At 56.0% G+C, this 21,756-nt stretch overlaps 6 protein-coding genes across 6 annotated transcripts; 1 reads left to right on the top strand and 5 right to left on the bottom strand.

Moving 5' to 3' along the window:
- Positions 1-1,574: 1,574 nt before the first annotated feature.
- Positions 1,575-4,030, bottom strand: ISF_03164 (ADAM 8 precursor; the record flags this gene model as incomplete). Its single annotated transcript, XM_018846770.1, has 2 exons — positions 1,575-3,907; positions 3,964-4,030. The coding sequence occupies 2 exons, from the start codon at positions 4,028-4,030 to the stop codon at positions 1,575-1,577; spliced, it is 2,400 nt and encodes a 799-aa protein (XP_018706498.1).
- A 1,254-nt stretch (positions 4,031-5,284) lies between these two features.
- ISF_03163 (hypothetical protein) lies at positions 5,285-6,248 on the bottom strand (the record flags this gene model as incomplete). The annotated part of the gene is made up of 2 exons (XM_018846769.1): positions 5,285-6,176; positions 6,244-6,248. The coding sequence occupies 2 exons, from the start codon at positions 6,246-6,248 to the stop codon at positions 5,285-5,287; spliced, it is 897 nt and encodes a 298-aa protein (XP_018706497.1).
- A 725-nt stretch (positions 6,249-6,973) lies between these two features.
- On the bottom strand, positions 6,974-7,453 carry ISF_03162 (hypothetical protein; the record flags this gene model as incomplete). Its single annotated transcript, XM_018846768.1, has 1 exon — positions 6,974-7,453. The coding sequence occupies one exon, from the start codon at positions 7,451-7,453 to the stop codon at positions 6,974-6,976; it is 480 nt and encodes a 159-aa protein (XP_018706496.1).
- Positions 7,454-8,682: 1,229 nt separating this feature from the next.
- On the bottom strand, positions 8,683-11,384 carry ISF_03161 (Oligopeptide transporter OPT superfamily; the record flags this gene model as incomplete). Its single annotated transcript, XM_018846767.1, has 7 exons — positions 8,683-8,745; positions 8,808-9,389; positions 9,447-9,629; positions 9,687-10,273; positions 10,332-10,540; positions 10,605-11,241; positions 11,300-11,384. 7 exons carry the CDS (start codon positions 11,382-11,384, stop codon positions 8,683-8,685), a joined length of 2,346 nt encoding a protein of 781 aa, XP_018706495.1.
- Positions 11,385-16,247: 4,863 nt separating this feature from the next.
- Positions 16,248-17,361, bottom strand: ISF_03160 (carbohydrate esterase family 1 protein; the record flags this gene model as incomplete). The annotated part of the gene is made up of 3 exons (XM_018846766.1): positions 16,248-16,372; positions 16,437-16,576; positions 16,652-17,361. The coding sequence occupies 3 exons, from the start codon at positions 17,359-17,361 to the stop codon at positions 16,248-16,250; spliced, it is 975 nt and encodes a 324-aa protein (XP_018706494.1).
- A 3,648-nt stretch (positions 17,362-21,009) lies between these two features.
- ISF_03159 (hypothetical protein) lies at positions 21,010-21,669 on the top strand (the record flags this gene model as incomplete). Its single annotated transcript, XM_018846765.1, has 2 exons — positions 21,010-21,292; positions 21,353-21,669. The coding sequence occupies 2 exons, from the start codon at positions 21,010-21,012 to the stop codon at positions 21,667-21,669; spliced, it is 600 nt and encodes a 199-aa protein (XP_018706493.1).
- Between the last annotated feature and the right edge of the window lie 87 nt (positions 21,670-21,756).

Genomic DNA, 21,756 nt, shown 5'->3' with positions numbered 1-21,756 from the left:
AAGAAGAAAGGAAGGAAAATCTGGCAGAGGCACTACAGGTCTTATACTCGTCTCCGGGGGTGCCTTACTCTGTTGTTAGGTTGCACAACTACGTGTGCGGCTGAGCGGGCAAGAATGAAATGCTGCGACAAGGTTGAGCCGAGAGAATGAGGCATCGGGAAGGCCAAGGGAAAGCTTATGCCCCGCCAAGTCGCCCGGGGGGCGTCAGCGGGGAGCTTTTCAGGGTTCAATTTTTGGTGCTACTGTCATGTTGTCTGGATGGTGATGATGCTGCATCTCATCTGTACTATTCCGCCGGTTGTGGGCCTCGGCTCGGCCAGCAGCCTACTGTACAGCCAGCTACAGCCCAGGGAGTTTACAGGGCGTTTAGTGCGGAATGCTTGCGCCACGCGCATTATTGCCATACACCTCTGCTGGTTCACGTGGTAGCATGTCAAACAAACGGCGTTTTATTTCTTTTGGTCAATTTTTTACATCTATTAAATAGTATGATTCTTCAATTCTTAATCATGGCAGATATGTTATCAGTGTACAGGTAAAACAAATGAGACCTTATTGAAAGACCCTCCGCGCAGCTTTGTACCTGTGGTGGTGGCGCAGCAGTTCCCTGGGCTGCTGTCAGGCTGCAACTTTCAGGCACGATGGCACAATGCAGCTTTTGCGCGGATGCCTGCAGGAAGACAAAGCACTAACAAGGCGGCCACGGTTTACAGGACGATATTTCGATGAAAGCTGCATGTTTTAGTAGGCCAGCCTCGGTGTACTACCTTTTCCGAATGGAGGACAAATAACACAGTCTCGGTCTTGTGTTCCAACTCTCAATCTATGTAGATATGGTTGAACAAGGACGTCACCAGTCGTCACTTCGTGTTGGTTGGCGACAATCCGGGGTTGTACAAAGAAAAGTGTATTTATTCCGCCATCAATGGAAGATACACTAACTAGACTGCACTGCCTCGCTGTCCGACTTATATGCTACAACATGCGGTAACACTTACAAGTATTCATTGTATGCGCTGTCTTGACACCACACCATGTATTAATAGTTCGCAACCTGTCCTCACCAACATCAAAACAAGAAAAAAAAAACACATTATTCCCATCTTGACAATGCAAAACGCCTTGGCTACACATAAAGCTCGTCCCCACCAAATACGCCCCGTCGCACCCTGTGACCTTTTCTCTCTCTTGTCCGTCGCCCTCGGCCCACCACAGGCTCCCATCGCCATCCACTAACTAACGAACTTACATAGGTACTAACTAACTAATATTACCACCACTTTCGCATCACGTCTATCGCGTCGCCCATCAAGTCCCGAACCGCGACCCTCTCATTAAAACTTACTCACTTGCTCAGCCTCGTGAAACAGATAATATCTTCATTTACACATTTCTCATGACGCTCATATATACAGTTTCTAAGCTCGATTCCGCGGCCTGTCCCCGCTGTCCTCCACGTGACTCACGGCTGATGCAAAATCCCTGCCCCAAAACAGCCTCACCCAAGACATTCCCAATCCATGCAATCCACGAGCTGAGCTTGGCTTGCCGCACAGCCCCCTTGTTTTACAGCACTACGCATATCGGTGTAGATTACTGCCCGTCCGGGTCACCGGCATCGGTGACTGCATCTGTGCCATCGGTGGCGGCGGCGGCGGCGGCGGTCGGTGCTGCCACTGCTGCGATGCAACACCACCACCAACACCACCACCAACACCACCACCACCACCACCAACACCGCTCTGCCTCATCGCCGTCGCCATCCTCGCCTGCTGCGTCCCGACCGCGTTCCGTCGACTCGCCCGTCGCCGGCAGCAGCACACCACCAGCGCCGCCGCCACCAGCAGCGCCACGCCGCCCACCACGCAGATGACGATGAAGATGGTGCGGTTCTCCCGGATCCACGACGCCGCATCGCCGCCCCCGCCGCTGGTCGCCCGCCCACTGCAGGTCCCGTTGTAGCACCGCCGCGACCCGGAGCCGCATGCCGTGCCGTCCCGGAAGAACTTGGGACTCGCCTGGCAGACACCCCCGTCTAGCCGACCGCCGCTCGCGTCCGTCTGCATGCAGTTCATCTCGCAGCCCGTCGCGCTGCACGCCTCGGCCGTGACGTTGCCGCCCGCGCGCACCGTCTCCGTGCTGTTGTTGGACGTCAGCAGCTTCGAGCACTGCGTCGCCCGCGACGTGCACATGCCCGTCGCGCACGTCAGCCCGCCGCCGTTATCACCGCAGGACTGCCCGTCCGGCAGCTGCTCGTCGCGCGGGCAGTCGGCGGAGCTGCCGCTGCACGTCTCCTGCGGGTCGCATAGGCCGACACTCTCGCGGCAGACCTGGCCGGCGGTGGCTAGGCCGCACTGGGCGGTGCAGCAGCGCTGCGTGGACGGGTCGCACGTGGCGCCGGCCTTGAAGCGGCACGTCGTCGGCTCGCAGCACGGGTTGTCGCCGCAGCCCTCGGGCCCGCCGCAGTCGCAGTCCTCCCCGGCGTCCACCACGCCGTTGCCGCACACCGACTCCGACACGGTCGGCACGTTGTCGTTGCCCCGCAGGCACGCCGTCTCGATGTTGCCCCGGCCCCACGCCGTGCACACCTGCCCGATCGAGCACGGCGAGAACTCGGTCACGCGCGCGCTGACCGACGGGTTCATCATGTACTGCGCACGCGCGTCACAGCTGCTGCTACTCAACGGGCAGCACAGCTCCCCACCACCGCTGCTGCAGCTAGAGGTGCAGTCGTGCACGGCGCCAAAGTTGTGGCCCAGCTCGTGCGCGAGAACCTGCCACTCGGCCGAGGTCCGCGCCACGACGTTGGCGCCCGGCGTCGAGCGCACCGCGCCGCGCAGCAGCACGCCCGGCTGGCACACGCTGCGGATCCACGCGATGCCCACCGTCGAGCCGGAGCTGCACGCCGTCATGAGCGTCCATGCCGCCGCCGCGGGCTCCTCGGCGAAGCCGGCCTTCCACCGCGAGAACTCGTTGAGGCGGTCGCTGATGGACAGGCCCGACGAGCACGCGCGGTTCCACGCGTTGCCGCTGCTGCCCGTCGGGCACGCGCGGTCGGAGATGGTGATGTTGCGCACGCGCAGCTGCACGTTGAAGGCGGCCTCGTAGACGCGCGACGCGGCGTTGACCTGCGTCAGGATGGCGCGCCGGATGTCCTGCTCGGAGCTGAACTGCGCCGTGTACGTGCAGTCGGTCGCGATGCCGAGGAGCGCGATGGCGCGCGTCGACGGGCAGCCGCTGGTGGAGCCGATGCTCTGCAGCAGGCTCTCCGTCGTGTCGCCGCCGCGCTGGCGTCTCTCCAGGCTGCTCTGCCCGGTGTGATCCAGGCCGTCAATCCCGCACGTCGGCTGCTCCTCACGCTTTGCAAGTCCGCCGCCGCCGCCGCCGCCGCCGCCATCGTCAATGTACCGCCAGGCCACGTTGTACGGCTGGTTGGCAGCGGCCAGCACCGTGTCCTCGTCGCTGCGCGTGCGTCGATACGTAGCGTCCGTCTGGATGTGGTACTCGAAGCCGTCTAGAAAGTACGCCCCCTCGAGCAGCGGGATGCCGCGGCTGACGTGCACAGACACCCGCGCCCAGTCCTCCTGACTCTCCCGCCCTTGCTTCCCGTCTGCTGTCGTGGTGGTGGTAGAGGCCGTGCCGTGGTAGGCGAGGTGGTCGCCGGCCGGCGTCGTCTCGGTGCTACGGATGGAGCCGTCGGCGCGGAGACGATGCACCGCGACGGGCTGCGCGTAGACGTCTTCATCGCGGCGGAGGGATAGGCTCACCCGTTGCTCGCTCGTGCTTCCGGACAGCGTGAACGAGACGGAGAGCTCCGTGGGCGCCGCGTCGTCCGCCAGCGTTGGCGTAAACGTAACATCCTGTACTCTGCGTAGTAGTTTCGGCTCCGTGCGTCGAACGGAATGTGCTGTGTGCCTTGTTAGTCTCTGTGATACCCTTGTGTTTCTTCTTGCCTAAACACACCTTGAGCAGCTGTTGAGAGAAGCTGTGCGTATACTAGTAATCTGCTGATGATGCCTAAAGCCTTCATGTCCTGGTAAGTAAGTGGTTTGTTGAGTACCACTTTAACTATACGTCACATGCGAAAAAAAAGAACGAAAGAAGAAGGTGGCACGAAAATGCCTTAAATAAAACCGTTTTAATAAGCTTCTTTTTTTTTTATCCCATTCTTCCGATCTGGATAACTCGATAAAGTCTCCGCGCTGTCCACGTAACCACATCTCGCCGCAGCATGAAGGCGATAACGTCCCATCCCCATCCCAGCCACAGTTCTGCCTGCGCCCCCGTGAAACCGGCCGGTGCGCAGGAAAAGGGACGGGAATTCCATTTTGCCAAGAAAGGGTTTTTTGGACAAGGAAAATGTCAGCACTGGCAACCTCTGTCTGGTTGTCTTGCGCTGGGGGGTTGTCTCGACCAATGAGCGCGCCATCCGGAAAGGATGCCAAGAAACCTTGGGGGGGGTGACGCAAGTCGAAAGAGAGCCAAGATACCAAGACAGAGAGAGGCGCTCCGCCACCCTTGGGCCAAGTTAGTTGGGTTTGGAATTATCGACAGATTTATAAGCGAATCTTTCGTGTGTGCGTGCCCGGTGAGTGAATGGAGAGAGATCTGTCAGCTATAAGCCTCACCCTATCCCCGGCGTTATCTAGGTAAGATGGGATGGTAAATCCGACAGAGCCTCACCGGGGCGCAGTCTCTCGTTTCGTATCTATTCTAATCATCGCACGTATTGTATTCATCGCTCGCTAAATAGGAAAATAACATCGTCCGTCTCTCTCTTGCCCGCTGAAACTCTCTCTTTACATGCTGTCGTAATACACCCTTCTTGGCACCTGTTATACTTTTCGCCGAGCTCCCTCATGACCCTCCGCCCAAGCCATGTAATCCAGTCATCCACGTTTTCTCTCTCAGCAACGATGCAGTCACCGATTTGAGGGGACCTGGAGCAGCATTGTCCACTGCCGCGTCCCTGTCCCATCTGCCTTGTCATCCTATCGGGGGTGCTCTCCCCCATCGGGCTGTATACGCTCCGCCACCGCCATTAAGTCCGATGCATGACTAGCGAGAGATTTTATCTGGCCATTGCGTCGATCGTCTCTCACTCCTGCTCCTCTTTCCAATCTGGGTAACTTTTGACTTTGCCCGGGCAAAGCACCGCGGGAGGGCCGAGCATTCCGCCGACGGGGGAGTTCATCCCGCAACCACACGATGTGTTTAATGCGGCAAGTCGTTCGGGGGATAATAAGTCAAGCCGGAGAAACGGAGAGTGGAGGCCAACACACGCTCATGTCCGGATTCTGACTCGCACCACGACGCCCCAGCCCGAGCAGCTCTCCCAGAGGCCCATCGCGTTCTCCCGGCGAAAGGTCACCTCCTCGGCAGTGACATGCATCGCCACGTCGTCCTCGACCTGGACCGCGGCAGGCCTGGAGGCCGCCGGCGAGGCCGCTGTCGTCGTCGGTGTTGCGCTATCCCCACTGCGACCACCACCGAATATATTCCATCGCGACCTGCCCTTCTTCGCCTCTACCGCCTTGGCCTTTACAGTCGGCCTGTCCACCACCACCACCACCGCCGCCGCGTCGCGTTCCGGCTGCAGATGCCTGGCCAGCCGTACCGCCAGCTCCTCATCCTTCCACCAAAACAGCTCCGCTTCGTCACCCCCAGCCGCCGCCGCGGCGTCTTCTCCCCAGCGACCCCAGCCGTCAAACTCGGCGGCCCTGCTGCTCCCTCCGCTCCTCGTCGCGGGCGGTGGCTGCTGCTTCGCGTCCCCCTTGGCCGCGGAGGTCTGAACTCGGACCACGCGGCCACCCTGCGTCTCCGTGGGCGTCCAGCCGGACGACAAGGCGCCGTCCGGGATGAGCGTGGCCTGGGCGAGCGGCTGCGGGGAGTCGGCGGTGGCCACGGAGGCCAGTAGGTCCTCGACGTGAGGCACTAGCAGTGCTAGGAGGTGCATGTCGCGCTGTTCCTGCTGCGAGGCCCGGACGGTCTGCTGTTCGCGGATCTGGAGGCGCATCGCAGCGAGGTGTGCTGCGAAGAGCGAGTCGGGGTGGACCGAGGAGATGGAGGTGGTGGTGGGCTCTGGGGAGTATGGCGGCGGAAGCTCGTCGTCGCCGCCGGGATGTATCGTGTAGATGATGAAGGACAGCTGGCAGAGGATAAAGGCCCGTCGTAGACTTTTTTTTTTATGTGGTGGTGACCAAGAAAGGCAAACTCGCAGCTGGTGTTTGTTGTACAGGTGACCTCATTCCGTGAAGGCGCCTGGCGAGGCGTCTTCAGCGCTCAGCCTCACTGTAACCCCACTGTAGATCCCTGTCCGGCGCCCCGCGTCCGCCCGCCCGGGCCGCTGCCTGGTGCCTTTGTAAGTGTAATACTAAAGTTGCACGAGGCAGGACAATAAAACCTAAAAATGCATGTATTGTTTGCTCTTTTGGTATGCTTTGTATGATTTCTATTGGACCTCTTGGAGAGTGACGTACTTTACAAAATGTATGGCCATACCTCTCTTTGTATAATCTAGGGAGGATCCTTGCCTGCCGTGTACACACAGATTGTTATAATTTTGGAAACGGCTTGCTAAGAAAGTATTTTCTCTGCAACTTTTGAGTGATTCATTTTTGCCAATTTTAATCAATCTACAGTAGTGCGTGCAGTCTTTCTCGCTCAGCGCGTTACTGAACAAACACGTAGTACATCCTATTATACACGCTTGCACATCTATACCTGGACGTGACTTATTGTTGCACCCAACTTCTTCCATTTACTCCGCTCCCAACTTGTCCGCCTCTCTTTCTCTCCTAAAACGTGAAGCTTTAGTTACACAAGGGTTGAAATTTTCTTCTACTCTAGTTGACATGTCACAACTTGACACCGAAACCGCCGCTTTGAAACGTGGCAATGACTTTATTGCTAATCTATTGACCGTAACTAGACAAGTGCATCATTGCACACGCCGGAGCCAAGAGCCCGGGATCTAGTTGGCGGGGATCGCGGGAGTGATGTCGTTGGCGGGAGCGGCATTGTTGGCAGCGGCATTGTTGGCAGCGCCGTTGTTGTTGGCAGCTCCGTTGTTGGCAGCTCCGGCCTTGTCAGCAGCGGCCTTGTCGGCAGCAGCCTTGTCAGCGGCCTTCTTCTTGGCAGCGGCGCCCTTGGCAGCGGCACCCTTGGCAGCGGCGCCCTTGGCAGCAGCGCCCTTGGCAGCGGCACCCTTGGCAGCAGCGCCCTTGGCCTTCTTCTTCTTGGGCTCGCGCTTCTCGAGAGCCTCTTCGTCGTCGTGGCACTCCTCCTCGTCGGCCTCGGCCGCCCGGGCCTTGAGGGTGTAAGCGTCGGGGACGCCAGCGTCGGCGCGCGCGATGACGACGTCGCGCTTCTCGGAGGGGGCATCGCGGAGGAGCGGTCCCGCGAGGGCACCAGCGACCAGGGAGATGAGAACGGTGGTGGTGGTGAACTTCATTTTGCCGGAAAATGAGTGTATATTAGAGAAGAGAAGGCAGTAAAGAAAGAAAGACTGTAGATGTGAGTGTTGCTTGATGATGAGATGGATTTCCCAACTTTGCAGGCGACATTTGAGCCTTTTTATCCCTGACTGTGAAAGCTCTTCGATGTCGAACGATGGATAGAGAGACATGTCTGGACTCTCTTGTGGCACACGCGGACCGGCTATTTCGGCAGCATCCTCAACGTTCGTCTAGACATGAAACTCGGCGTGAGACTGGATGACTGTGGTGCAGCTTTGGGATCAGCCTCACTCGAGTGCTCTGTGGGAGGCTGATAAGGGGAGCTGACAACAGATGAAGCAGCTAACGCGCGCCGGTAGCAGAGCGGCCCCTTTGCTGGTACAATTAGTCGAGTGTCTCCCCTAGAAATTGCGAGAAATATATCAAAATATTTGTAGGAATAAGAGCCCGCTTTCGTTGTGAGATGTAGACTGCAAGTTCATCCAGTCCAAGTGCAATCATCGCCATCTCTGGTCAACGCCAGGACGTCCACCAACCAACCGCCTCCCTCCCAAGCAGCTTCACGAACAGGGCAGACGCCAGGCTGAGGGCTCCAGTAGGGCAGAGCTAGGATGACGCAAACTGCCGGTCGACTCCCCGGCTAAGCGGCAGCCGTCTCGAACCTTGATCAGACGGAGGCGGCGTCGCTGCCGGGATGGCGGCGCGGGGCCAGCGGCCTCCGTCAGAACACGGCGAACAATCGCGGGGGGGCAGACGGCACCATCGTCTTGGCTTTTGTCTTGGCTTTGCCGTCCGATTTCCACTTTTGACGTGCTCTACCTGCGTGCAAATCATAGAGGATGATGCTGGGGCGATGGGCAGGGGGTGCCCCCGGGGGCAATCGCGGCGTCTCAAGGGACCAAGGAGGCGTTTCGTCTTGGCGAGCGAGGGACGCGTCGACGACTGCGCCTTGATTGACTCTCCTACACCCATGCATGCATGGGTGTAGATGTTTCTCGGTTCCGTCTGTTTAGTTTTATGTAATATTGGTCTATTGGGGCTATAAGATCAATTGCTGCTCCATTGACTCCCTCGGTAAGGCGGAGTCAGCTGCGACGAGATGCAAGGACAACGTATGCAATGCAAAGGTAATAGAACGAAAAAGTAATAGAACGTATGCGCATGGCGAACAACTTCATTCTTCCCATGCTGTCATTGGTCGCGTATCTTCAGTCTAAATATCGGATCAATGAATCTTCTCTCCTTTACCCAGCACTTTGTACGTGCACCCCTTCCAATCACAGGTATTCTACACATCAAGCCAATGTCAGCAACGCGTTTCAAAATGTACGAGCTCAATATGTGTCTCACCTTGTAGACGTCGGTCCCCCACCACTTGAAGTGGCTCGCCGCGCCCGTGTAAAAGATGGAGAAGAAGATCAGGATGCCCGCGATGGCCACCGAGCAGTCCATCGCCGAGCTCAGGATAAAATTGTACCTCTTCCACCACAGCCTCTTCCGCTGCTTAATCACCAACCCAAACAGCAGCCCGACCAGCACCCAGCTGCCGTAGTTGGTGCCCGACGCCGGCGGGATGTAGTTGAGCCCGCCCAGGAACAGCGGCACGTGGACCTGGCGCAGCCACTTGCACCGCGGGAATACCTTGCGCTTGAGCACCCAGACGACGGGGGGCAGCAGCGCGCCGAGGAGGAAGAACCAGAGCAGGTCGCGGTAGAGCGCGCCGGCGGCGAAGAAGCGCCGCGGGCCGATGGCGCCCCAGACCATGCTGGTGTTGAAGTGCGTGCGCGAGAAGGGGCAGGTGAAGCCGTTGTCGGCCTTGTTGGTGCAGATGTTGGGGATGTGGTTGAGCGCCCACTCGAGGACGGCGACCTGACCGAGCGTGCCCATGATGATGCCGACGACCTGCACGGTGAAGAGCTTGCGAGGGGGGATCTGGGGTGTCTGTTAGTGGCCAATTGCGAGCAAGAAGGGTAGGTAGGCTGGACTCACGTTGCAGTAGATGCCGAGCTTCAGGTCCTGCGCAAAGGCGAGGCCCTTGATGCCGGAGATGTAGCCAATGTTGAAGAACCAGATGTTGGCGAGCACCTTGCCCTCCCAGATGTATCCCGCGACGAGGCGGCAGAAGATGTCGATCTGGATCTTGATGTTTGTGGTTGCATAGAGCCACGCGAGCTAGCCTTGTCAGTATTTATGTACTTGTCCCTCGCCGTCGTGCCTCTGGAACTTTACCGGGATGAAGAAAAAGGCCGAAACCAGCATCGCCAAGAGCACGCCATACCACCGCAGCTGTACTGGATAGTACTCGCACGCGAATATGCCCACCCCGATCGACACCGCCGTCGCCAGGAGGTACCACCACGTCGGCACCGTCCCGTACGCCCTCTCCCTCACCGTCCTCTCCGTACGCGGCGCCGCGCCCAGCAGCACCGCCAGCGACGAGTTGCAAAACCCCTCCCAGATCTCGCCGCGCTTCTCCAGCGCCAGCCACACCACCAGCGCCGAGATGCTCGCGAAGCACAGACCAAACGTGTTGAGCGCGTAGGTGACGGGCAGGTAGATGGGTGAGTAGGCCTGATAGCGGGCGAGGTCGAGCACGAAGCCGTCGCGCTTGTCGATGACGCGCGACACGTTGTAGACCTTGCCGGCGTTGTCGAAGATGGAGTTGGTCTGCATGGGGAGGTAGCCGGTGAACCAGGTGTTGGTGTAGTAGATGGCGGGCGTGACGATGTAGATCCAGAAGACGAGCGAGGCGCCGACGTTGAGGATGGCCCAGGTGGGGATGACGAGCGGCGAGCTGATGTATGCGATTTGCGCCCCTGGGGGAGTTGAGTCAGTTTGCGATGATGCTACGACGAAGATGAAGAGCTGACTCACAGTCAAAAGTGAACGGCAACAGACCGATGCCGCTCTTCATGCCAAAGATTTGGTTGACGACGGCATTCTTGGGCGCAATCCAGCACACCCAGGTAAAGTAGCCGAGCGCGGGGAAGATGAAGTCGGGAAACCAGTACCAGATGAAGGAGGCGGCGAACGCCATGAGGAAGAACCTATATCTGGCCCTGTTGGAGATTTCAGTCGTGATCCTGTTCCCTCGGTTAGTTCACTTTACATATCCAACACCTGTCTTTCTCGTGGTTGATGACATACTCCGCCTTGTACGTCTTCTCAATGGGATGCAGCGCCGAGTTGAGCGCCGTGTTGCTCAGCACGCCCGGCCACATCAGCCTCGCCGGCTCCACGACGATGCTCCTCGCCAGCCCCGCCAGCGCGAACCCGAACAGCAGCGTCGCCAGCGTCACCGTGATCTCGAACCCCCAGCCGAGGTTGAGCCCGTAGAAGACGCGCTGCTCCGTCAGCACGTCCGCGCTCAGCCGCGTCAGGAAGCTCAGGTTTGCCAGGATGTAGATGAGGATGTTCTCCTTGTAGTTGAACGGGCCCGGGTTCAGGCTGAGCCGGGATCCGAAGAGGGTCACGCCCCAGTCGGGCACGACGTACTCCCAGGCGCGCCCGACGGGGTAGGAGAGCAGCTGGATGGCGGACTGCGAGAGGGTGACGGCGGGGAAGCGAAAGGTGAAGAGCGTGTTGACGCCGCTGCCGATGAGGCAGAAGGCGATGCCGATGGTCCACATGCGCACGGTGAGACACGGCATGTCGGGGTCGTCGGGCCGGTGGCCGATGCCAGCGGCGACGAGCGTCTCCTCGCGCGAGGGCGTCGAGCTGGAGACTGTCGCGGGCCGGTGGTTAGAGACGGGGGGGGATCTGATAGCATACCGGGGGGCAGAGGCTGGGGGGAGAAGAGGAAGAAGAGGAAGAAGAGGAAGAAGAAGAAAGACAGGACTCACCTGATGGCGGACGACCGCTGGTGTCACCGGACGAGGCCCGGCGCTCGCCATCATCCTTGAAGCGAACCTCGACGGTTTCGGCCATTGTTGCTTTTGCCAGTACTACTTCTCAACGAGTCCGTCCTGGGACAAGGCCAACACATGCAAAACGGTGTGTGGAAGAGAATGGCAGGTTTCAGAGAGGTGAGACGGACAAGCAGAGGTAAATATGGCGACTTAAGAAGTCCCCCGGCCACCCGCGGTCAGCGATTGATCTGATAAGATCAATAACCCTTCCCAAGCAACCTCCTCCTGTTGGACCGTTGGAGCCAACGCCTTCCCACAAGAAGGCAGTCCTTCTTCCTCCATCAGCCGTTTTCTCCATTTTCAATCGTCTTTTTCCTTTGCCCTAATCTGAATGAGGCTCCTGCTCCCGAACACCTCGGCCAACAACGTTACCTGCTTCCCCCCCAGGTGGGATGGTGAGCTAGGCCGATGCGGAGCGGGACAGAACATCAGACTAGCAAAGGAGCTGGGGCTATACGGTGGAGAAGTTTACCAGGCAGAGATCCACCTGGGATGGCGATATTACTCTCGCTGCATGACGAGAGTGCGTTCTGGCGTCAAGGGTTGTCAGGCAAGCAAAAAGGGCAATAATAGAGTTTGGGCTAAAGTCGTTTTGGTCTCGGTCGCGTGATCGGGAATGACAGGTTGACCTCTTGTTTCCGGCCTTGGTAGATGCCGAGAAATGATCGGGAGAAGAAAAAGAGGTATCTAGGGATTTTTCCGCCCAGAGATCCAGTCTCCAGTGTCCGGAATAGTTAGCCGAACCTGACCGTGAGGAACAGACAGGGTTCTTCGCTGTGCCTCACGCCACTCAGCGAGGGAAACTCACTTCCGATGCTCGTTTCCGGACAATATCGGCGCAGCCTATCCATAGTTGGGTTAGTTGAGGCACACTGTTATTTAGTTGGGTAAGTGATTGATTTGATTTGATTTGATTGATTATTTTATTTATTGCCGTCGGACGCAACAAAGGCGCAGCCTCCACCCATCGCTCCGCCCAACGGCCTATTTGCCCGTCGCCAAGAACACAGAGCACATCAATACTGGGCGCCGCTCCCTCTGAGTCTCCATAACTCGAGCCGAGTTCCGTGTGAGGAAAACAAAAAGGAGGCGGTGCTCTATTATTACTACCAGGGAACCCAGTTTACGATGCCAAGGGTCGTTGATTAGTGAGGCGGATGTGATCGGACCGTTTCCTCCCACTTCTTGAAAAAAAAAAAAAAAAAGAACGAAAAATGAACTCTGGCGGTAGCGAAATCGGGCTCATCTTTCCTTGGCGTTCGCCAAGTATCTGAGGTAGGGAAAAGGCGGACAAGAAGAAAGTGGGTGAGGTATTCCCGGGATGGCTGGCTTGGCGACGGAAACGCGAACCAGCTCAGCTTTTCAACAACGCCACACATGCATAGATATATCGATGGTTATGCAGCAAAGAGCCAGAAGCCTCGTTTCCACCGTCGCTAAAACGACCACACCACTTCAGCTGTGCCAACAAGAAACGAGGCTCGGTCATCCCCTTCTTTCGCGCTGTCGGGTCTCGCCGCTGGCGTCTTCTGCTCGGATCCCCCTCGACGAATAGGGAAGCACAACGGCAATGTAGGCGACAAGCATAATACCGGTCATTCGATAATAAATTCAATATTAGGAAAGTAGGCTAGTCAGTTAGGTTGCCCTCCTCGTATAGACACCGAAAGAGCTCGAGGCAACAAAAAAAGAGTTACTGTGGCTCTTGCTCGGCTCGCGAGCCCAGTTCAGGAAGTTGCTCCAAAAAAGGTCGCTAACAGCCGTGTGTAAATTGAATGATGGGGAAGAAGAGTTCGGCCAACTTATATTTTTCTTTCTTTTTACTTTTAAAATTCAGATGCATGAGCTTCCCCCCGCTCCCACGTTTTCCGCACAACCCGTCGGCGGGACTCGGACCCAAGATTTCATCAGCAAAGCAGGCTGTGTCGAGTCCCCTCCATCTACCGCGATGGGAGGCATTTCAAGGTATGAGGAACACTTGATGAATATTATGTGAAGGAACTGTCGGTGAAAGAACTCATTTTAGAGTCGCAGCCTGCATTCCCAATATTTCAAAGTCGCCTACATTCCCAAAGTTTGACATTGTTCCCAGGCTACGTCCCTTTCAACACCCCAAGGTCATAGTCACACAAGCTTGTCTGCGCTTATTAAACCCGTTAGCTGCAAGTACCCAAATTCGGATTGCTCATTTACGCAAGGCATGTTCCCGTCTTTACACGACCGACTTATAATAGCATGCTAGCGGCGGTTTGGCATCTCTAGGGTAGTTAAGGAAACTAGTCAAGCTTCCCGAGCCCAATCGAGGAGACAATTGACCGACGCCGTGCCCATCAAACCGAGCTGCCGTTGACACAGTTGACGTACAAAGGGCTGGGCATACACCAATGAATGTAGGGAAAGAGAGCAGGGCATAGAAACCTTCTGGGACCGAGAACAGCCACGCCTTGGTGTTAAGAGCTGGAGTTGTAAGGTTGGTCCGTTCTGACTAGTTACGACACCCATAGGGCATAACCAAGATGCCCCACTGATGTTGACCATTCTCGTGCAAAGACGTCAAGGATAAGTCTTGCGCTTCATCGTGGCGGCCGTGTAAGCCACCTCGCGTTGGTATCCCAACCAAACACAAACGATGATGCATTGTTCCACTGCTTCCAGTCGTGGTATCATCTTCTCCAAAGACCCCCTTGCCAAGCTATATTTTTGCCTCTTGAAACACTGCAGCTAATCTGTTCAAACTACGCATAGTTCTGGGATCAAGAACCGTCGAAACCGGTAGGCTACTTTGCACTTCAACGAGAGCGCCAAAACGCTGCTACCTTGAAGCTGATGCAAGCAGCCCTGGCTCAAGATGACGCGTCCTTGGGCCCAATTCTTGTCAACCCATATCCTCGGGATCGAAGTGAGGCTCTCGAGAGCACATATGCATTCAGTGATGAACTAAGGCTCGAGAATAAAGCCATTGACGCTGCCGATACTTCCTCAAAGATCAGAATCACACACATGCCGCGTACAAGAAAATGCTACGGCTGGATCAAGGTTCCCTACAAAACCCTGTCTGCGCTACCATTGAGGTGGCGCCCACCATATATTTGCGTGGACAAGCAACGAAGACAACTAGAAGATCGAGAATATCTGGCTATCGTCTACGAGTTCGTGGAAGAGGGTGATAATGATGCGGCGCTTATCCAGGAATCCCTAGACTTCTTCCGGCAGGCTGGATTTTCCAGCGCTTTTATATCATTGTATCGCAATTGGAAACAGTCAGTTCTTGTTGACATGCCAGATATCACTTATGCGGGTGGCTGTGGCTGGAAACACTGGAGACTGCGAGCAGAAAGCGTCATGCATGCTTTCTAATGCCTGGGTCTTGAGTAGGATTTTGATATGATACGCATCGCTCGTTTGGAGAAATCTACCTTGTTACACATGTACGGTACACGCGTTTGGTACAGCACGCGCCGAGCTACGTTGGGCACCGAAGTTCGAGCACATCCTCGCCAGGGCCGCTTCTACTGGCAAATCTGTTCCTTGTTTATCGTACTGTACGTGACTCATTATCGTAGTACACTGGAAATGCGCTACTTCTGGCACGCAGGTCGTCAAGAAGAGGCCTATCACGGCCACCGAATAACGCTAGTAACGTCCTCTGTGAAGAAAGCCATTTGACACAAGCGGCTCGACCTATTTTTAACTTACATGGCGCTCTGATCACATGGCTAACGTGGGTACTGTATCACAGGAAGCCACGGGAGAGTCGACCGCCTTGGGCTTACTCAACTGTTCCAGTCTCCGTCATGTGGCTACGTGGCCAACGTACCCCAAGGGACTCGGCCACACTTGATCCATTTAAGTATGCTTGTGTTGCCTTGTTTACATAAATACATCACTACGTGACCCGTGACTATGTGGCTACGTGTCGAAGTGGATGATAGAGAGTTCCTGTTGGACGTACGCGTGTGTTTGTGCGTATCTGTGCGTATCTGTGTGTGTAGGTAAAGAGGAGTAAAGGAATTGAGAAAAGTAGGAAGGGTAAGAGAAATAAGAGAAATAACAGAGTTATAGGGACGTACAAAATGACCCTTACTGTCATTAGTGGCTGGCTATTTAGCAGGAGCAACTGCCATCCTTTCCATCATGTTGGCCTGTATTCTTCGAGTACTGACTACTCAACACGACGAGCCAAAGCAGCCAGTGGTACACAAACAAAGGCAACTAGGCAGGTGCAGCACCAAGACCACCAGGAGACCGTAAGCCACGATGTTGAAGTGAAGAGAGGTAGTACAGTGGCAGCCAAATGACAACGACGCTCGAAGAGAGTTGCACTTGCCACGACTCAACACGAGGGATGGCACATCATCCTGTAATGTGAGCATATTGATGCCCAATTTGAAATTGGCGAATACATTACACGAGGGAGTGGAATATCTGATGATGGGAATATAAGTACCAGACATCTCGTCGCAAAACCGTTGTAACTCTAGAGCTAATGCATGCTGAAAATTCCGACTTCGGAAGGGATGCATTTATTAGATTAAACATCAATGCCCTATGGGATCCTTAGTGATTCATGGCAACTCTTCGAATCGCACGGCCTTGCGCCGGTGATGCTTCATTCAAATTTCTTCCCTATCAACTTTCGATATTTGGCTATTGGGCCAGGCGGCCGTGTCGAGGCCAGTAAAATGGGAGCGCAACCCAAACCCGTTTTGGGCCAATTAGAGCCTTCCCTGGCTCTCAAGCAGTCAACTGCTGCAGCAAATCGTCTGCTGTGTCGCTGGTCAAGCGAAAAAGGGAGCGTAGGATGGGTACCGTCTGATCCTCACTCGTCTACTGTACCTTTAAAGACTGGTAAATGACACCCCCTCCGTTGCCATCCAATCCCTTACTCTTCTGGTCGGGTAAACCTCATGAAAAATTCCTGAATTATCGCGCTTGCCTCGAGATGCGTCGGCTTGTCCAGCGCCGCCAGCTGCGAAAAGTTGGGCCACGGCGACGGCCAGTCGTGCTCTGCGCACCTCTCGGTCAGTCCGCAAGCCGGCAAGTGCGCAACGAGATGCGCTTCGGTACTCACTCTGGTCATCCGTCTTGTAGTGCTGCAGCACGCCCTCCTGTCCCTTGCACGTCCAGCTGAGGTGGTGCACGCCGCCGCCGTACAGGTCCTCCTGCTTGTGCGGGCTGTCGCATCCGTTGCGCTCTGCCCATCGCTGAAGCCTGTTTGTCCATCCAGCCTAGATGTCAGAAACACGCTCAGCCATCTCTTCTCCTCCCCCGCAACCTTGCACGTACCAGTTTGGGATGGACGGTTCGACGCCGCCCTCGCCCTCACCACCCTCGTACCGCACCGACTCGTCCGCGCCGCCGTGGAACTCCAAGATCGGCATCGGCACCCGCGCCGGCCTGCACTCCCTCCCATTCTCATCATTATTCGTGTAGAACGCGCCCGACGCCGGCGCGAACGCCGCAAACTCCCCACCGACCTCGGCGTCGCACGCGATCGTGTCCACGAAGCCGCCGCCGCTGGACATCCCCGTCGCGTAGACGCGCGCGCTGTCCACGCAAAAGTTGGCCCGCAGGTCGGCGAGCAGGTCGCGCACGAAGCGCAGGTCCTCGGCGACGGTGGCGACGGAGTAGTTGGCGCCGGCCCAGGCGCCGCCGAGGCCGTCCGGGTACACGGTGATCTTGTCGGCGGTGTAGCGGGGTAGGTCGAGCCCCGTGTCGGCCTCGAAGAAGAAGCCGATGGAGGAGGACCCGTGGAAGCCGACGATGACGGGGTGAGGATGGTGCGGGTCGTAGGTGGTGGGGAGGTGCGCGAGGTATCGCCGCTGCTTGCCGCCGGAGAGGAGGGTGCGCGCGGTGGGGAGACCGTTGAAGAGGTGCGTCTTGCCGCAGCCGGAGGTGTCGCCGCCCGTGTACGGCGCCGGCGCAGGGGCGGCGGAGGGGGAAGTGGTCGCCGCCGCGGCCAGGCCGGCAATGGCGAGCAGGCATGACAGTTGCATGGTGATTGGTGACTGAAGGTTTCCGGAGATCAACACCTTCATGGAGGAGGTGGTTAGGTTATCTAGGAGTCCGGCGGACGGCTGGAGAGGAATATCTTTGTCTCTTGAGCTAGTCGTATGACCCTAACATATCCCGGAGCTGCATACCAATTTAATGGTCACAATGTAACATTGACCATCAAATGACTGCACCAATCAACAGGCCTGGATCGTCTGCGCTACAGATGCACGCTAAAGCAGCGATTTATACGCCGAGATGACTTCTTGTATTAGTTATATAGTGTATTGATTTTGGGGTGTCCAGCCGTCTTGACACTTGAAAAATTAGTTGGATGTGATCTGGAAGGATGAGAGGTTTTTCTGGGATGCGAGTGCCGGCCTCGGGCTCTCAGGCTGTACAGGGACATACCTACCGAGCGTCAGTTACGAGGTTGAGTCTCTTTTTAAATCGAGATCACCCATGTAGATCTTGACTAAGCTACGCCTAAGTTAACTTTTATTTTCTAACCTTCTTCTTCTCTTTTTTTAGATGGCTAAATTTAGCGACAGGAACAGAGTGTTTATGGGACCCGGCGCTCATTGCGTTGTCAACCGAGACACTTCTAAAAATAAAATAAAAAGTTATAGCACTTTTATTTTTTCAAAAGAAAGTTTCCGAGGCTCGACTTGACGTACTATCCGCAGAAGCTTTGAGAAGTCGTAATCATGGATTGGTGATGCAACAACCAGTACGCTGCAGGTAGGAAGTACTCGAAAGGTCCTGAAAGCAGCGAGACCGACCAACACTCAACGATCAGGCACGATACGGAACCGTAGAAGAGCTGTTCGCGGAGAAAAAGCAACCCTTTTGCTTTACTTGAAAGCTTAATCATGTCTCGGCTACTTCGGGGACTGAATAAGAATTGGTGTATCGGCTCTGCGCCGGCCTTGCCTCGTAGAATGGAGTGAGCTTCGCTGATGGTCATTTCGCGCAACACCGATGGAGAAAACCACATGCTAAATCTGAAAATTGAAAGGGGGAGGCATTTCGGGATACTTGTCTTTTCCTTCAGGCGCTCCTTTCGTGTATCCGCACCATCTCGGCTTCAGCCCGCAATATTTCATGTTAGGTTCGGCATTTTCCAGATCATCAAGGCTCGCACCAGCGGACCAGCCCTGGCCGCAGACTCTGGAGGAAAGAGACGGTGCTAAGCTATCAAGGTAAGTAGTTGATGAATTTTACATGCGAAATTGAGTGTATTCAGAAGCAAACTTGCTGCTCTCTGTTTGTAGTTTCCCTCTGGGACACGGTGGCGCCACCATCAGTGTCACAGTTCTTCAGCTGGCAGACAACAACAACAAAAATGACACGTGTGACGCCGATATTGCTGCTTGAGATACCCCGAATTCAAAGCAGTGCTTTACTTCTTTTATTTTTGTTTTACATTTTTTATTTACATTTTCCTGGAGAAATGGGGTTCGCTCTCCTTCTCTGCTCCCTCAATCTGATACTTGCTCCCCGCGTGTACTTGCGGCAAGCGGCGCATAACCACTCGGTGTTGGTTCATTATACAATTTGGCGCTATTTTGACAGTTTTTATCGCAACCAACCAAGCTGCATATCATGTTTGCTCGCTTTTGGTCAGCGGCGTCAAGTCCGATTTTATGGCGCGGCCGCTCAGCTACTATGGCGACGGCGGCGCGCACAAACAAGGCAAGACAGGCCCACGACGAATGCCGTCGGGAGCCTTACCGACCGCGCCTTCGTTCGCAGGGTGCTGCGCGGCAGCGGCATCCGCCACATCGTCCACACGGCGACTACACGGCCATGTTACTGTTTGCGTGCCCTCCGCAGCGCAAGCCGATGCTGTTTGATCAGGACGGAGTCCTTCTTAAGCTCTGACGATGGATAGCCAGCCCACTGCCCCAGTACTCGGTCTCAGTCGGAACAATGGGCCGTCGGCAACAATGATGTCAGCGACAAGAGGGTCCCCCACAGGCGCGGGCCGTTATTATTAGCAGGTCCGGAAGAGAAGAACCTAGTCAACGGAAAGATATGAAGAGGTCCGTAGGGCTTCGGCTTCCACAGCAGATTTCTTCTTCTTGATAATAATTCCGTCAACCGACTACGTCAATGGTTGGAAGATGCTGTGAAGAAAGGGTTGCCACAGGATTCAATGGGTTCCTTACAAACGGGGAACCACCTGCGATATCGGGAAGCCAATTGCGAAAGCCAAGCAAACGTGTGCCGGTAGATGGGTTCTTGTAATTTTTGCCAAGACACATGACGGTATGTTGGTTGGGCAGATAAGTCGGCAGCGCAGCGGCAGAATGATGCAGCTCCGAGGGCACTGTTCGTTTGGACATTGTAGTTGGCGATGTTTGGATCGAAAGTGGCCAGCTGTCTACGTCACCAGCTTCGGCGGAGAATTGGGAAATCGAACGCCATGTTGCGATTCTCGTATTCGACGGAGGGTCAGCGGATGGATTTAGCAAAGATTATGGGATCGCGCGCGATTGGGATGGGGCAGGCATCGTAGGGTTGGGAGACGGATGAGGTGAAAATGGTGAGGAATCGGAGGAGAAGCAAGGAGGGAAGCTGGAAGTGGAGGGAGGGGACGGGCTAGCAGGGTTTGGGTATTGGGAAGATTCATCCACCAACCGCGGCACACGGAAGATGAGGGCCGCATGGGTGGGTTGCAGGGGGCTGCATTGTTGAGGAATTTTGAAGATTTATTTTGAGAGTGATCTGAACACTTGATGCGCGGGAGAAAATGCAATAATTGAAGCGATGATATGACACGACTCTTGCCGTCCCATGGCCAAGCGTGTTAGTAAACTCGTTTGGCAGCCAAACAAACCCTCGCTAAAACAAGTCCCTGTACGCCACAGTCTTCAGGGCTGTGGCGCCTGGCGTTGAACGCCACTGGCTTGTCCCTTCAAGCGCTAAACCCCCCATCCCTCAATCATCATCACCACATCAACTCTCCAGAATCACCGTCATTCGCCGCCACAAAGCCAGCTCGGCACCTCAACACCACTGGGGACCTGCGGGCCCGTTGGGACGTCATACTGTTGCATCGGGCACCCCCATCTCGCCGCCCCGGCCGCCTCGTATTTGTCCCCCAGCAACCTGCTGTGGGGGATCTGGGCTTACCTTACACTTGGCGATTCCCAGCCTAGCCCATGATGCGGCTGAGGATGGGGGGGACGGGGACGGGCTCATGATCGCCCTCCCACAAAGACGATTCTGCTGTTGTTTCGGGACCTTTTCTACGGCTCTCCCTCTCTCTCACTGTCGGTGCCGGACCCGCCTCGTATCCTCTGAACATTGCAGCTGACGCTCGGCCGCTCGGCCTTGTCTCTTCCCTGCAACGCATCTTCCGGATACATTGTGACGCGGAGCAGTTCGTTCGCTTCGTTAGTTTTTCTGTCAAATCGGGATTGCAAATGCGAGGTGCCAAGCCGCTGACCATCCGATACTTCCATCATCTCCGCCGCTCTATCCTTGATTTCAAGACTACACCTGTGAATATACATATATAAGCACATCCATTCTCCCTCCTCTCATCAACTCTTCAATCCTCATCCAGCCTCATCATCTATCAACACAAGCAATACAACTCTTCCTCCTACCAATCTCTCCATAAACCAACCAAGTCTTTCAAAATGAAGTTCACCACCATTGCCGCCTCCGTCCTCCTCAGCGGCTTCGCTGCTGCCGACGACATCCAGTCCAAGCCCTTCAAGCTTGTTCTCGACTCCGAAGACGGAAAGATCAACGGCAAGAGCCTTTCCGCCTGCCACTCCGGCGCCGCCATCGAGGCCCTCTGTCTCGGCGACGCCTCCAACAGCCAATACACCAGCTACTACTTCAACACCACCGAGGGTAGCACCAGCCCTGTCGAGGGCTACACTACCTCCGGCAAGCTTGTCTGGAACCTCCCTATCCGTGAGTGAAACCCTCCACTAGAGCAAACCAGAGCAGCCACTGACCACTCGCTCGGTGCAGAGCCCCAGCCTGAGTCGGAGGCCATGCTGTTCTCCTACGACCCTTCCACCAACGTCGCCCACCCTCTGTTCGAGCCCTCCTACTCCGCTACCTACGTCGCTTTTGGCGAGGAGGACAACGAGATGGCCATCTTCAGCTACGTCGACGACACCGTCAACCCCCCCAAGGCCGGTAACTTCAAGGCGCTCAAGCAGTGGTACGCCTGCACCACCTACTACACGGGCTACACCTACCAGACTCTCAACTGGGTTGTCGGCAATGGCAAGCCCCAGAACCCTACCTGCGTCAAGACCGAGGTCAAGCGTGTCTTTGTCTAAGCGGGGCATGACGCGGAGGGGGGAGGGGGGGGTTCTGGAACAGCTTGCTTTGCGGAAGCAAGCGTTAATGGCAGTTGCATAATGTTG

This window comes from Cordyceps fumosorosea, assembly GCF_001636725.1.
Source record: "Cordyceps fumosorosea ARSEF 2679 chromosome Unknown scaffold_5, whole genome shotgun sequence".
Lineage (NCBI taxonomy): Eukaryota > Fungi > Ascomycota > Sordariomycetes > Hypocreales > Cordycipitaceae > Cordyceps > Cordyceps fumosorosea.
The sequence above is the reverse complement of the archived record's forward strand: the minus strand, read 5'-3'. Positions and strand labels throughout refer to the sequence as shown.